The 12618-nt window shown below is 37.8% G+C and overlaps 1 protein-coding gene across 5 annotated transcripts in view; it reads left to right on the top strand.

Annotated features, from left to right (window-relative positions):
• ZNF277 (zinc finger protein 277) overlaps positions 1–12618 on the top strand; it is a 130987-nt gene that overhangs the window by 68151 nt on the left and 50218 nt on the right. For all 5 annotated transcript variants that reach the window (XM_027102157.1, XM_027102159.1, XM_027102158.1 and 2 more), the window contains exons 3-4: positions 921–1009; positions 1268–1350. In XM_027102157.1, the coding sequence (XP_026957958.1) occupies positions 921–1009; positions 1268–1350 (172 nt within the window). The remainder of the gene's footprint in view (positions 1–920; positions 1010–1267; positions 1351–12618) is intronic.

Raw genomic sequence — 12618 nt, 5'->3', positions numbered from 1 at the left:
AAGCCATTTAAATATACTCTTTCTGTGTGCTTTGTCTGTTTAACTAAGTTCCATCTCTTGTGCAGGTTTTGATCCTTTGTTGTAAGTTTCCTTTTTTATCCATCAACATGTAGCCTGATAAATTGTCAACTGCAGAGTCAACCTTTCCATTTCCTTTTTCCCCCTTGAAGCAGATCACATTCTCTTCTTCTTCTTCTTTGATAAATGAAATTGTAATTGTCAATATAAATCTTGTTAGATAAATGGAAAGATGAACAGCTTGTTGAATCCTGTCATCTTACTCCCTCTTTCATCAAATAGTGCAGGTCTGGGTGTTATGCTTTGCTTTTACGTATAGCCAGTGTCCTTCTTCTAACTCAACTCATTAGATACAGGAATTGGAAGCTTGGCTGTTATTCTAAAAGCTAAATTTCAGACACAGTGTGGACGTATGGAATTGTTCTATCTTGTTATATAGATATTGAATTTAGACTGACTTCTCATTGCATTATCATGATCTGTTCTTTTGATGTATAAGATAACCACCTAACTTTCAATTTATTGGAAAATGTGTGATAAAACCTATTTAATCATTGTTGCATTTTAAATTCATATAAACTTAGATGTCATTTCAAAAAAACTTCATTATCACATAAAAATAATTCATTTTAATTTTTCCATATGTCTCTTTATTGACTTTGGGGGTGGTAAAATTTAATCATTTTCATGCCTTTACAGGGTAATGTCATTTCATTAAATATTTATTTCATATTTCTACAATGCTCTGCTGCCTTTCTATTTACAAATTTTCTAGCTAGAAGTTTTCAGTCAACATTTGATTTATTGCTTTAGGGTAATTAAATGTTCTTATAAAATCCTATATTCTAAAGTAAGTAGGGTATTGAGTCTTCTCACCATTCTTTGTTTTTGATTGTTCTAAGGTACATTTCATATTGGAGGAAAAGGTTCACTGAACAGCCCATTACAGATTTTTGTAGTGTGATAAGAATCAATTCCACAGCTCCATTTGGTAAGTGTACATCTTGACTACCATCTTTTCCCTGCAATCCAAAAATTCAAAGGAATAATCTTTCTTATAATTCTCTTAAATAGTAGCTAAAATTAAATTGCTCTGTTCATGTTGTATAACTTCAGTAAAGCTAAAACAGAACTATATACCAGAAGAGAGATCGTCATAGACATAGATATATTTCTCTTAAGAAAGATAAATTTTTTTTGAAAAAGTGATAAATATCATTTCTTATTTATTTTCCTGATTTCTCAACAGAAGAACAAGACAATTATTTTTTGCTGTGTGATGTTTTACCAGAAGATAGAATACTTAGAGAAGAACTTCAGAAGCAGAGACTGGTAAGAGTTATTTTAAAGAATGAGCAGTGTGTTGGAAACACATGCAAAATCATTTTCGTTATTGCCCTTTTTTGTTTGTTTTTATTCTGGAAACTTTCAAACATACACAAAGAGGAGATAATACATAAAGATCTTAAAACAGGAAAGGTAGACACTTGATTGAAGATTAAAGCATTTCATGTTAAAAATGCAGAGAGAATTTTTGGCTTTGTTTTGCTTCCTGGATTATCTCTAAAATAACAACAGAGCTTACACATTTTAGTGTAATTTTAGCTGCCTGACACATGCTAGGGTTCAGCAATCGTGGAAGAATGCCCTCAGCTAAAATTGAGTTGAATTGATTAACCTTTTTTCTCCCCCTGGAATGTGCTATGCACTAGCACTTCTTTTGTTCCCCTTTATGAATTAAGCAAATAGTTTGATCATAATAGTCTTTCTCATTTTCAGCCTTAACGATAAGGAAGCTGATTTGAAAATCTCAGCATCTTTAGTCTTTTAAAAAGATAACAGCATATACAGGTGTGAAAATTTTCATTTTCAGAAGTTGAGCAGAAATTGGTTAATTTTTTGAAGTTAGTAATTTTATTTAAAAGTATCCAGTTTTCCATTATTTGTCACTACATCTCAACTATTACTTGAAAATGACTTGCTCTTCCTTTAGTGGTTACTTATAAGTGTTCCCTGTATCTTTGGACTTGGCTAGATATGTTGTGAAAGAAAACTATGATTTCAGTGTTTCTGCTAGATCCTCAAGAGATCTAGGAGGAAAATAAATCCTGTCTACCAAAGTCGTAAGATTTGAGAAAGTCCCCTGAAGCACGTTATATTATGTAAACATGAGATGATGTTGTTGGATACTGATTTATGTAAGAAAAAGTATGCTTTTCCTATAGCAACAAACCCAATGAAGAAACAGGACTTCCTGAGTTTCTCTTCTTTCCCTATTGTAGTATCTAAGAAATCTGCAGAATAAGGATAAATTGACTGTAAAATTTTATGGATTTTGTTTGGTAGTACTTATTCATAATTTTTTATTTCCATGAGTTTTTTCACTCTTACTCACAGTGGTCTTAATCAAAAATGAACAAACTGACATAATCCTAGTACCCCTATGTATTTCTTTATAAGAACTCAAACTAACACAGCAGCCATTACTGTTACTCGATACACAGAATCTTTGTTGTATGTCTGTAGACAGACTCAAGTCCCTAGAAATATCTACATCTATAAAACTTAGGTAACCTTTTAAGATTGTGAAACCACCTCCAACATGTGGGTTCTTTCCCCACACCGCCATGCAATTCTCTGACACCAGCTGCATGTTCTACAATTCAACGCAGTCCTGACACTGTCTACTTAAAGATAGCATCAGATCCCACAGGTTAAGGGCTCAGTCCCACAAGACTGCTATCCACTTCATATACCAATCTCAAATCCAGGTTGTCACCTGTACTTCTGACCAACTGGCTGTGAACCCCTATAAAGGGGTTCTCATGACCCTCCTTCCTTGGGTTTGATTAATTTGCTAGAGTGGTTCACAGAACTCAGGAAACTAGTTTACTCAATAGATTACTGGTTTATTACAAAGGATATTAATGAATGTGAATCAACAGCCAGATGAAAAAATACATAGTGTGAGATCCTGAACAAAGAAGCTCTGTCCCCATGGAATTTGAGGCCCACCAAGGCAGCATGTAGATGAAGTTCAGAGAGCTTCATCAACCTGGAAACTCTGAACCATGTCCTTTTGGGTTTTTAGGAAACCTCATTACTTAGGCATGATTGATTAAATCATTGGCCATTGAGGGGAATGAAAGTTCCAACCCTCAAAATGACATAGTTGGCTCTCATCCTTAGGTTACCTAGTACTCTCTGAAAGTCAGCTCGTTAGCATAACAAGAAACACATTTAGAGCTCTCAACACTTAGTAATTCCCTGGATTTTAGGAGCTAAGTGCCAGGAATGGGGGCTAAAGCCAGATATACATTTCTTATGACAAATCACAACATCCCATCTTTTTACCAACTTTATACTTTGTCAGAGTAGTAGATTTGATGAAAGTGAGTGTTATGGCAGCTTAAAAGAAACAAAATATGACGAAATTGCAGTCAGTGTATACATACATTCATGTTCATTGAATTCCTGCTTAACTAGATGATCATACAAAGAAGCACAAGGCATGGTTCATGTCATGAAAGAGTGTACAATCTAGAGAAAAACCGCAAACATGTGTTCTTGGGAATGGAGATAATGATAGAATGTAGGGCTTGTGAAGATTAAGTGAGATAATGCTTGTGATATACTTACGATAGTATCTGCTATGTAGAAAGCACTCAATAAATGTTGCCAGTAATACAAATAACAATATATTGTGTCTTAACAGTGAGATGGATTTGGGTATTTGGAGAGTTGTAGAAAAGGGAGGAAAATACATATGGATCTGTATGTTCAAGGTATATTCAGGAAAGTTAAGTCTGATCTGAAAGATTTTGGGAGGAGTGTGAGATAGGTTTGAAGAGGTAAGATGAAGCTAAATCATGGAAATCCTTTGGTGCCAGGATTGACTTTCTAATGAGAAAGACCCATTGATGTCTCTTCATTGCCCATGAGAGTGAAATGAAGAAAAGATGATAAATGTAGCTGTATAAAAATCCATTTAAAGCTGGCAAGTTCTGACTACAGACCAACTTGGAGATGTGGAAAGAAACTAACAATTACTGAGTGCCAGCCATATGCCATGCCTTTGCATTAGATCCTTGCTTCATAGCAACCCTGTGAGATAGCTATTAAATGCTGTTCTACTGATGAGGAAACTGTGGCATAGAAAGATGATTTTGTCCAGGAGCACTTAGTGAATGAGAAGCAAAGCTGAGGCTTTAAGCTAAGTGGTGTGCCTAATACCTGCCTTTTTAAGCCATGCCACGCCGTGCGAGTCTAGTAGTTACTTACTCTGCTTCCCACAACTCTTGTACTCTTTTTTATTCTAGGCTCTGATAGTTGCTCTGTCCTGGATGCTCATTATCTTATAGGTCTGTGTAGGGAGGGGATTCAGGCTAGGACTGGACTTTCAGGAAAGCAGAGGAGGCTTACAATAGGCTACCACTGGGAATGGTGGCTAGAAGATCAACAAAAAGAAAAGATTTGCCAAGTAACAGGAAGACAGGCTGAATTTGCAGTCAGACATTTCATTGTAATTTTATGCTCTGTAGTGTGGAAGCAGGAGGTTGGTGTGGGTGATCTTTCTTTGGGAGTTGGCAATAATGACAGGATGTCTCTCTTTTACGTACAACGAGCTCTACAAGTCAGTAACAGACATTTCCAGAAAGAAGTCCAAATGATCAAATGAACCAGTCTTCAACAAAAGTAATAACACACCTTTTTTCTTTTATCAAGTTAACAAGATTTGAGAACAATAACACTAAATGGTGGCAAGAATATTAAAGGACAAGCACTTTTTCAGCCACTTAAAAGAGTGTGAGTTGGTATACCATTCCTGAAAGGCACTTAAATGTAGTTTAAACCATTTAAATTGCTTCATGGTAATGGGTATATAATCCAGTCTGTGTTTTTCAATGAACTCAGCTCAGTGTCAGTAGGATCTCAAGTCCATGAGAGAGGACCCTCAAACTAGAGTGGCATTTGCTCTCCTGATTTGCATTAGTGATGACTTGCATAGGTATCGTTCATATGTACTCTCTCATTTGGAACTCTAGGGAATTCCCTGGCGGTCCAGTGGTTAGGACTCTGTGCTTCCACTGCAGGGGGCACAGGTTCGATCCCTGGTCGAGGAACTGAGATCCCGCAAGCCACGTGGCATGGCCAAAAACAAATTTTAAATAAAAAGTCATTTGGAACTCTAAATAAAGGATTTAGCGTAAATACCTGTGTATGATTTGCTGTTAATTCAAAATGACTTTGTAATTTCTTTGAGGTAGGAATTATGTCTTATATTTAAATATCCTTCATTAGCACTCACTATATCGCTAAGTTCACATTCGTGTTTTTTCCAAGCCCCATTTTTTGGGGGGTAAAAAAATCTGTTTCTGTGTGAGTGGCTGGAGGCATGTAGAATCTAAATGATCCACTTTTTCCATTCTTTTTTAGACTTCACTGGTTCCTTGTGACATTTATGAGATGTGTCTGAGTTCCCAGTTTTCTTTCTGAAGAGCTTGATTCCTACTTGACACTTTTTGAAATTTTTCATCTGTACTCTGAAGGTGGAACTACAGAATTAGGAAAGATTCTTGAGGGTTTGAATAGCTTGTATACCTTCCTCCCTTTTAGCTTCCTTCTTTAAAAATATTCCCTTGATCCCATCATTCTACCTTAATCTCCTCCAGTGGTTCTTTTCCCTCTTTTCTTTTAAATGGGTAAGTTTTCCAAGGTCCCCCATCCAGGGGATGCACTCTCATCAATACCACTGCTATGCTGATGGCTTAAATTTTGGTCCTGGCACACAACAGGCAGTCAGAGTAAATATCCATTGATTGGTTCATCTCCAGCTTTCTTCCTGGCTTACCTCTAAACTCCAGTTCTAACTTGCATTATGTTGAACTTTTCCATATGAATTTTCAGTCAACACCTTAATTTTAATGTGCCTAAAACTGAACTTATTTTTTTCTCTACCAAAATTTGTAGTTTGCTTGTTTCCCTTTTCTTATATAATAGTACCACCATTCCCCTGGTCACTCAGTTTGGAAATTTCTGGAATCATCTTTAACTCATCCCCATACCTAAGTCATTTGTCAAGTCCTATCAGTTCCACCTTTGAGTCCCATATACATCCTTGTCTTTGCACTCCTAGTGCCTTTTACCTTGTAGGTGGAATCACTTCTCTAATCAATTGGCATTGCCTCCAGAATTTTAATTAAAATACATAGCAGATCATTTTACTCTCCTAAAACCTGCAGTGGTCTTTTTCATCTACATATTCTTAAGCTTTTCTGGGCTCAAACTGCATTTCCAGTATCTTTTCCCATTTTTTCTTTCAATTACCCAGGGTCCAGTTTATTCATTTATTTAATAAATATTTATCTTTCCCCAGACACTGTTCTAAATTCTGTTGATATAGCAGTGGATGAAATAAGCCACAGCCCCTGCCCATCTAGAGATTGTACTCTCGTGAAAACACTACTTGTCTCACAGTTACTCATTTGTTAGGTGGTTTCAGGAATCTGCGTCATCAATCAGGAATGCCAGCCCCACCTGTGTAAATAACATACGCCTCAAGACATTGTTCAAATACCGTACTTTCCACAAAAGCTTCCTGATGCCACCAGTCAGAATTAATAACCTCTTCTAAGCTCTATTAATACAGTATTTTACTTGGCTTTTCAATTATAGTTAGTTGTTTAAAAATCTTTCTTTCTTACTGGATTAGATGCCTCTTAATGGTTGGGACTGTCATGTTCAGTTTTGTATCTTCTCTGAACCTTGTTCATAAAGTATTAACTTAAATTTGATTCTGAAGTATTTGTGTGGCATTTCTATAGAGCCGTATAGTCAGATCTCCCTGATTTAAAAAGAGAGGTGAAATAACCGAGGCAGACATCTTTAATCATGGGTTACACTTTTCACATAAGCATAAAAAAATACTAGTTTTTACATTTGCCTACAGCAGAAGATAAATGGCAGTCATAAGCTCCCAGAGCAAGATATAACTTTTAATTAAACTGGGACGAGGGGAAACATCTATTTAGCTGCATCAAAGTGGGTTTTTTAATCACTATTATAAATGTCAGCTTGAGAGATCATTCATGACAGCTATAAATATTTTATGAAAATTTTAACCTATGTAACAATTTGATCCTCTAGAGAGAAACAGTTTTTTTGTTTTTTTTTTTTACTGCTACTTCATATATCCCACCTCCCCCAACAATAAAACAACAAAATGAAATTACCTATCTCCCACTAAGAAGATTATTCTCCCTTGTGCCACTTTTCTGTATAGATTTCAGAGATTTTTAATAAAAGATCAAATTATATCAGTGACTTATAAAGTATAATGTTATACCTTTCCTGCATAATTCCTAGCTTTGTAGCACAAATTTTCTAATTGCACCTACAGTAACTTTCCCAAATATAAGATGATGTTTCCCATTGAATGTAACATTATTATTAACAGTGCAACAAAGATCAAGTTAGCTAGAGTGTCCACTGAGTAATATTAACCTTCAGATTAATTAATGTTTTCATTTAGGAAACAAACGTAAACCCAGTCTGAAACAATACTAAACTGAATCCTAAAGTTTACCACTTTGAACTTCTTCAACAAGAACTTAAATTTTGCATGGCATTTTTTATATACATTGGCTCTGTGAGATCACTAAGGCAATATCATTATCTCTGTTTAGATGGAAAAACAAGTTTGAAGATATTAGGAGATATGCTCAAGGCCACAGTTATATAATGTATTAAATAGGAAGGGAGGATCTCAAACTCCTGTTTTCCAACTCTAAGCACCATTTCTCTATCGGGATTCTTTATCAAACTGGATCTTCCTTCTATAAGCACATGTGACATTTTCAAAATAGTCAGTTTTTAGAATTAATAAAAATGGATGAACAGGACATAAATACATATGTAAACAAATAATAGTGTTCTGTTTCCATTGCTAAGAATTTTTTTCATCTACTTATTATCTTAGGTCAGTCATAGATAGGAATTTCTTATTCCTTTGGGCCTAAGCTGCTTATATTTTCTTTTAACACTTGAAGATAGTGTGTTTTTGGAGTTGCCTCTATCTTTAGAGAAACATAGGGCTATACCTGAGCTTGAGTTTAGCCAGTAAAATACTTCCTCGGACAGATAATACTATACTGATCCATGCCATGCTGATAGCTTCTCTTTTCTTCAGTGTAAATTATTTTGCAGTCTCCCATAGCCACCTTTCCATTTTTAAAAGTCCTCGTCGTCTTGCCTGGGCTGGATTCCCTTTTATCTTGAATACAAATAGAAATAAGGCTTTTCTAGCTCTCACGTGTTTAACTCTTGCTTTTTTTGTTCTGTATTTCAACTTCTCTTTTTTTTATTGTGATGACCTATTCCATGTAAATGAGAAATCTATATAATTTTTTTCTCCACTAGTTAATTTGCTAAAGATGTTCGGTCTATTCTGTTTCTTCCTTACTCTTCAAAAGCCACCTCATGGAGATTCAAAGTAGGAGAAATATACTGACTGTGTATCCTATGTAGCAAGCAGATGGTAATTGCCTTTATCATTGCAGTTTCAAAAAGGGTAGAATGGGGCTTCCCTGGTGGCGCAGTGGTTGAGAGTCCGCCTGCCGATGCAGGGGACACGGGTTTGTGCCCCAGTCTGGGAAGATCCCACATAATGTGGAGCGGCTGGGCCTGTGAGCCATGGCCACTGAGCCTGCGCGTCCAGAGCCTGTGCTCCGCAACGGGAGAGGCCACAAGAGTGAGAGGCCTGCCTCCCAAAAAAAAAAAAAAAAAGGGTAGGATGTACTGATATCTTTCAAAAAGGTGAGATATTAGATCAAATCTCATGGATTTGGGGGAGTATATCATCATCCAGTTAAGAAATTTCTCTCTGGCTTTTTTGTTTTACTGTTTTTCTTTAGTCATTGACATGTGTTTTCTTACTCATTTAAGATGTCTTGATATTGCCATAAACTTAAGTTTCCCTCATCTCAAAATGCTGAGAACACTGGGTTTTATTGTATTTTAAGAAACTGTATTGTGTCATGATAATCCTTGTTTTAATACAGTTATTCCTGCCTCTACATGCAACTCATCCTCATGTTTCTTTGCCCTACTCCCAGTCTTTCTCCCGAGAACTTGGAGGAAACCTGTGAAAAAGAGCTGGATCCTTTTGTGTCCCAAGGCTCCCAGGGACTTAGCCTTTAAAAACTTCTTTAAAATTTTAGCTATTTTCTTCCTACTTGCCCTTTTCGTCTCATGCTCTGCCAAAGGTGAAATAGTTCTTGAGTCCCTGCCTCTCTTCAGAGAGCTTGTCACCTTCTGGAATTCAGTTTGTCTTTTTGCCTTTTTTTTTTTTAAGATTTATTTATTTTTATTTAGGCTGCACCAGGTCTTAGTTGTGACACGCAGGATCTTCTTTGCAGCATGCAGGATCTTTTAGTTACATCATGCATGCAGGACTCTAGTTCCCTGACCAGGGATCGAACCTGGGCCCCCTGCATTGGGAGCACAGAGTCTTACCCACTGGACCACCAGGAAAGTCCCTTGTCTGGTTACCTTTTGAGTTCAGCTTTTTGGAGTCAAAATAAGTTGTGTGGGGCTTCCCTGGTGGCACAGTGGTTGAGAATCCACCTGCCAGTGCAGGGGACATGGGTTCAAGCCCTGGTCCGGGAAGATCCCACATGCCGCAGAGCAACTAAGCCCATGCACCACAACTGCTGAGCCTGCGTTCTAGAGCCCACGAGCCACAAATACTGAGCCCATGTGCCACAACTACTGAAGCCCACACACCTTGAGCCCATGTTCCACAACAAGAGAAGCCACCACAATGAGAAGCCCGCGTTCCACAACAAAGAGTGGCCCCCGCTCACCACAACTAGAGGAAGCCTGCACGCAGCAATGAAGACCCAACGCAGCCAAAAATAAAAATAAAATAAATTTATTAAAAAAAAAAAAAGACAAACATGATTGGCACAAATTTATCCCAGCTTAGCTTATAGCTACAAAAATCAAAAGTTGCATGAGGGCTTCCCTGGTGGCGCAGTGGTTGAGAGTCCGCCTGCCGATGCAGGGGACATGGGTTCATGCCCCAGTCCAGGAGGATCCCATGAGCCGCGGAGCGGCTGGGCCCATGAGCCATGGCTGCTGAGCCTGCGCGTCCGGAGCCTGTGCTCCGCAACGGGAGAGGCCACAACAGTGAGAGGCCCGTGTACCGCAAAAAAAAAAAAAAACAGTTGCATGAAACTCAAATGGTCAACAATAGGGCAATGCTTTAATAAGTTACAGTTTATCCATATACTGGAGTATAATGACAGTGACCCCTGCTCGTCGCAACTAGAGAAAGCCCGCACGCAGCAACAAAGACCCAATGCAGCCAAAAATAAAAAAAAAAGTTGTGTGTGGGTTTTTCTGTTTGTTTTTCTAGGGTTTTTTATTATCCACCTTTTTCTCATTGTAAGGATATTCTCTTTTGGCTTTCCTCATCCTAAGCAGAGTGAAATTCTTCCTCCTTCTGCTTTATTTTAATTAATATCTTAGTGATTAAGTGCCACTTTTGGTTAAAGTAGATGCTTTTCCTCTTTTCATACAATTCAGAAACACATATACATACATACATACGTATCTGTCTACTAAAAGAGACAATTGGCTCTACTAACTAGTTGTCGTAAATAAATTCCAAAACCTGTTATTGTTTAGTATCTAATCTTGGACTTTTGACCAAGGTATCAGTGAATATTGTATCAGTAAATTACCACATTTAGTTACCTTGGTATACATTTTGCTAGAAGTTTGTCTTTGGAGTATATGCCAGCAAATTATGTCAGTCACTGTCAGGTGTTCTTTGAGTACATTCCTGACAACCCCCCACTCACCCACCCAGTCAGGGCTAGGCAACTGGTGATACCTTCCTTAAAATTTAATCCATGTTAAAAATTGTGACTATGATAAATTAAGTACAACTTTGGAGACTAGTAATTGGTGTTGGGAGGGTGAGGTAGGGATTTAAAATGATTTTTCTAGGGGACTCTTTTGTCTGGTGTGTGGCTGTCCCCTTGAGTCATTTTTGACAAAGAATTAAATGACTTTCCATGTCAACTCCAGTCCACGTTTAGGACTATGCAGTTTTTATAAGAGAGTGTCAACTCAGATGTCTCCTGGTTACCTTCTAAGTCCAGTGGCTCTGCATCCAAGTGAGAGCTTAGAAAAGTAACATTCCAGCTACTTGACTGGAAGGACAAAGTCAAGAATATTATCAACCGATATTTATAAAAACGATGTTCAGGGAAGATTGTTTTGGGAAGTTCATAATTTTTCTAGGAAATCTTAAACTCTCAACCTCTAATCAAGAGGAAGCAGGTATCTGTATTGCATCATGACAGTTCTTATCCCACCCCTCTGTGTTGCTTTCACTAAGTTTTGGGATATGCTTTGGCATGAGAGACAGCTTTGGAGAATCAATATGAGAAACAGTCCATCTTGTTTGGTCTATTTATTCTTGGTATATTGCCCATTATATCACATAGTATACTTATTTTCAATGACTTCTAGCTTCCCAGTGTTAGGCCAGACTTCACAAGACTATCCTCACTTCAAACATCAGCCACAAGTTGGGGGATCCCCAGGCCGCCTTCACTTCTGACCAGCTGGCTACAAATTCAAGGGGTTCCCACTAACACCCTCAGTTTCATTAATTTGCAGTAATGACTCACAAAACTCAGGAAAGCAGTACATTTATGATTACAGTTTTATTGTAGAAATAGGTCCAAATCAGAACCAGCCAGAGACATACATAGGGTGAGGTCTGGGAGAGCCCCAAACACAAACTTCCATTGTCCCCAGGGATGTATTGCCCTTCTGGCACATCCGTGTGTGTCATACACACAGTATTGGCAACCAGGAAAGCTTACCTGAGCTTTGGTGTCCAGAGTTTTTAATGAAACTTCATTAAGCTTGATTGATTGACTAATTGACCACATGGTTAAACTCAAATTCAAGTTCCCCTCCCCTTCCTGAAGTCAGACTGATATCCTGTGGCTCAAAGCCCTAACCCACTAATCATATGGTTGGTCTTTGTGGCATGGCAGTCCCCATTCTGAGTTATCTCATTAGCATAAACTATCAGGTGGAGTCAAAGGGCCCACCAGGAATAACAGAGACACTCCAGCCACTCAAGAAATTCCAAGGCTTTAGAGGTTATCTCCTAGGAACAGGGGACAAAGCCACCCAAATTCTTTGTTACACAAACTCCTGTCCATCTGTTTCCCTCATCTAAGGAAGCTGATAGCCAAATTTGAGGCCCACCTATAAGTGTGAATGTGTGGGTTTGGGTGTGTATATACGTGTACACGTATACTTCTTTTTATTTTTTATCTTTAATTTATGTGCCCATCCCACATGAATTTTTCTTTCTTCCTTTACTCATTTTTATGCTACATTGTTTTGTAATCACCTGAAATACTTAAATGAAATCATTCCAGATACCTCAGAGATAATACATGGTTCTAGAAATAGAAAGCAGGAGGAATAAGGAGTTCTACTGCCCTTCTGTGGAGCCTTTGGTCCACTGCTCTACCTTTATTAGGGAGATGTGTTGTGTTCTTTATTGGA

This window comes from Aethalodelphis obliquidens, unplaced genomic scaffold (assembly GCF_003676395.1).
Source record: "Aethalodelphis obliquidens isolate GAN/ISIS:26980383/991018 unplaced genomic scaffold, ASM367639v1 scaffold5, whole genome shotgun sequence".
In the NCBI taxonomy this organism is placed as follows: Eukaryota; Metazoa; Chordata; class Mammalia; order Artiodactyla; family Delphinidae; genus Aethalodelphis; species Aethalodelphis obliquidens.
Note: the sequence above shows the minus strand (reverse complement) of the source record. Positions and strands in the feature narration are given on the sequence as shown.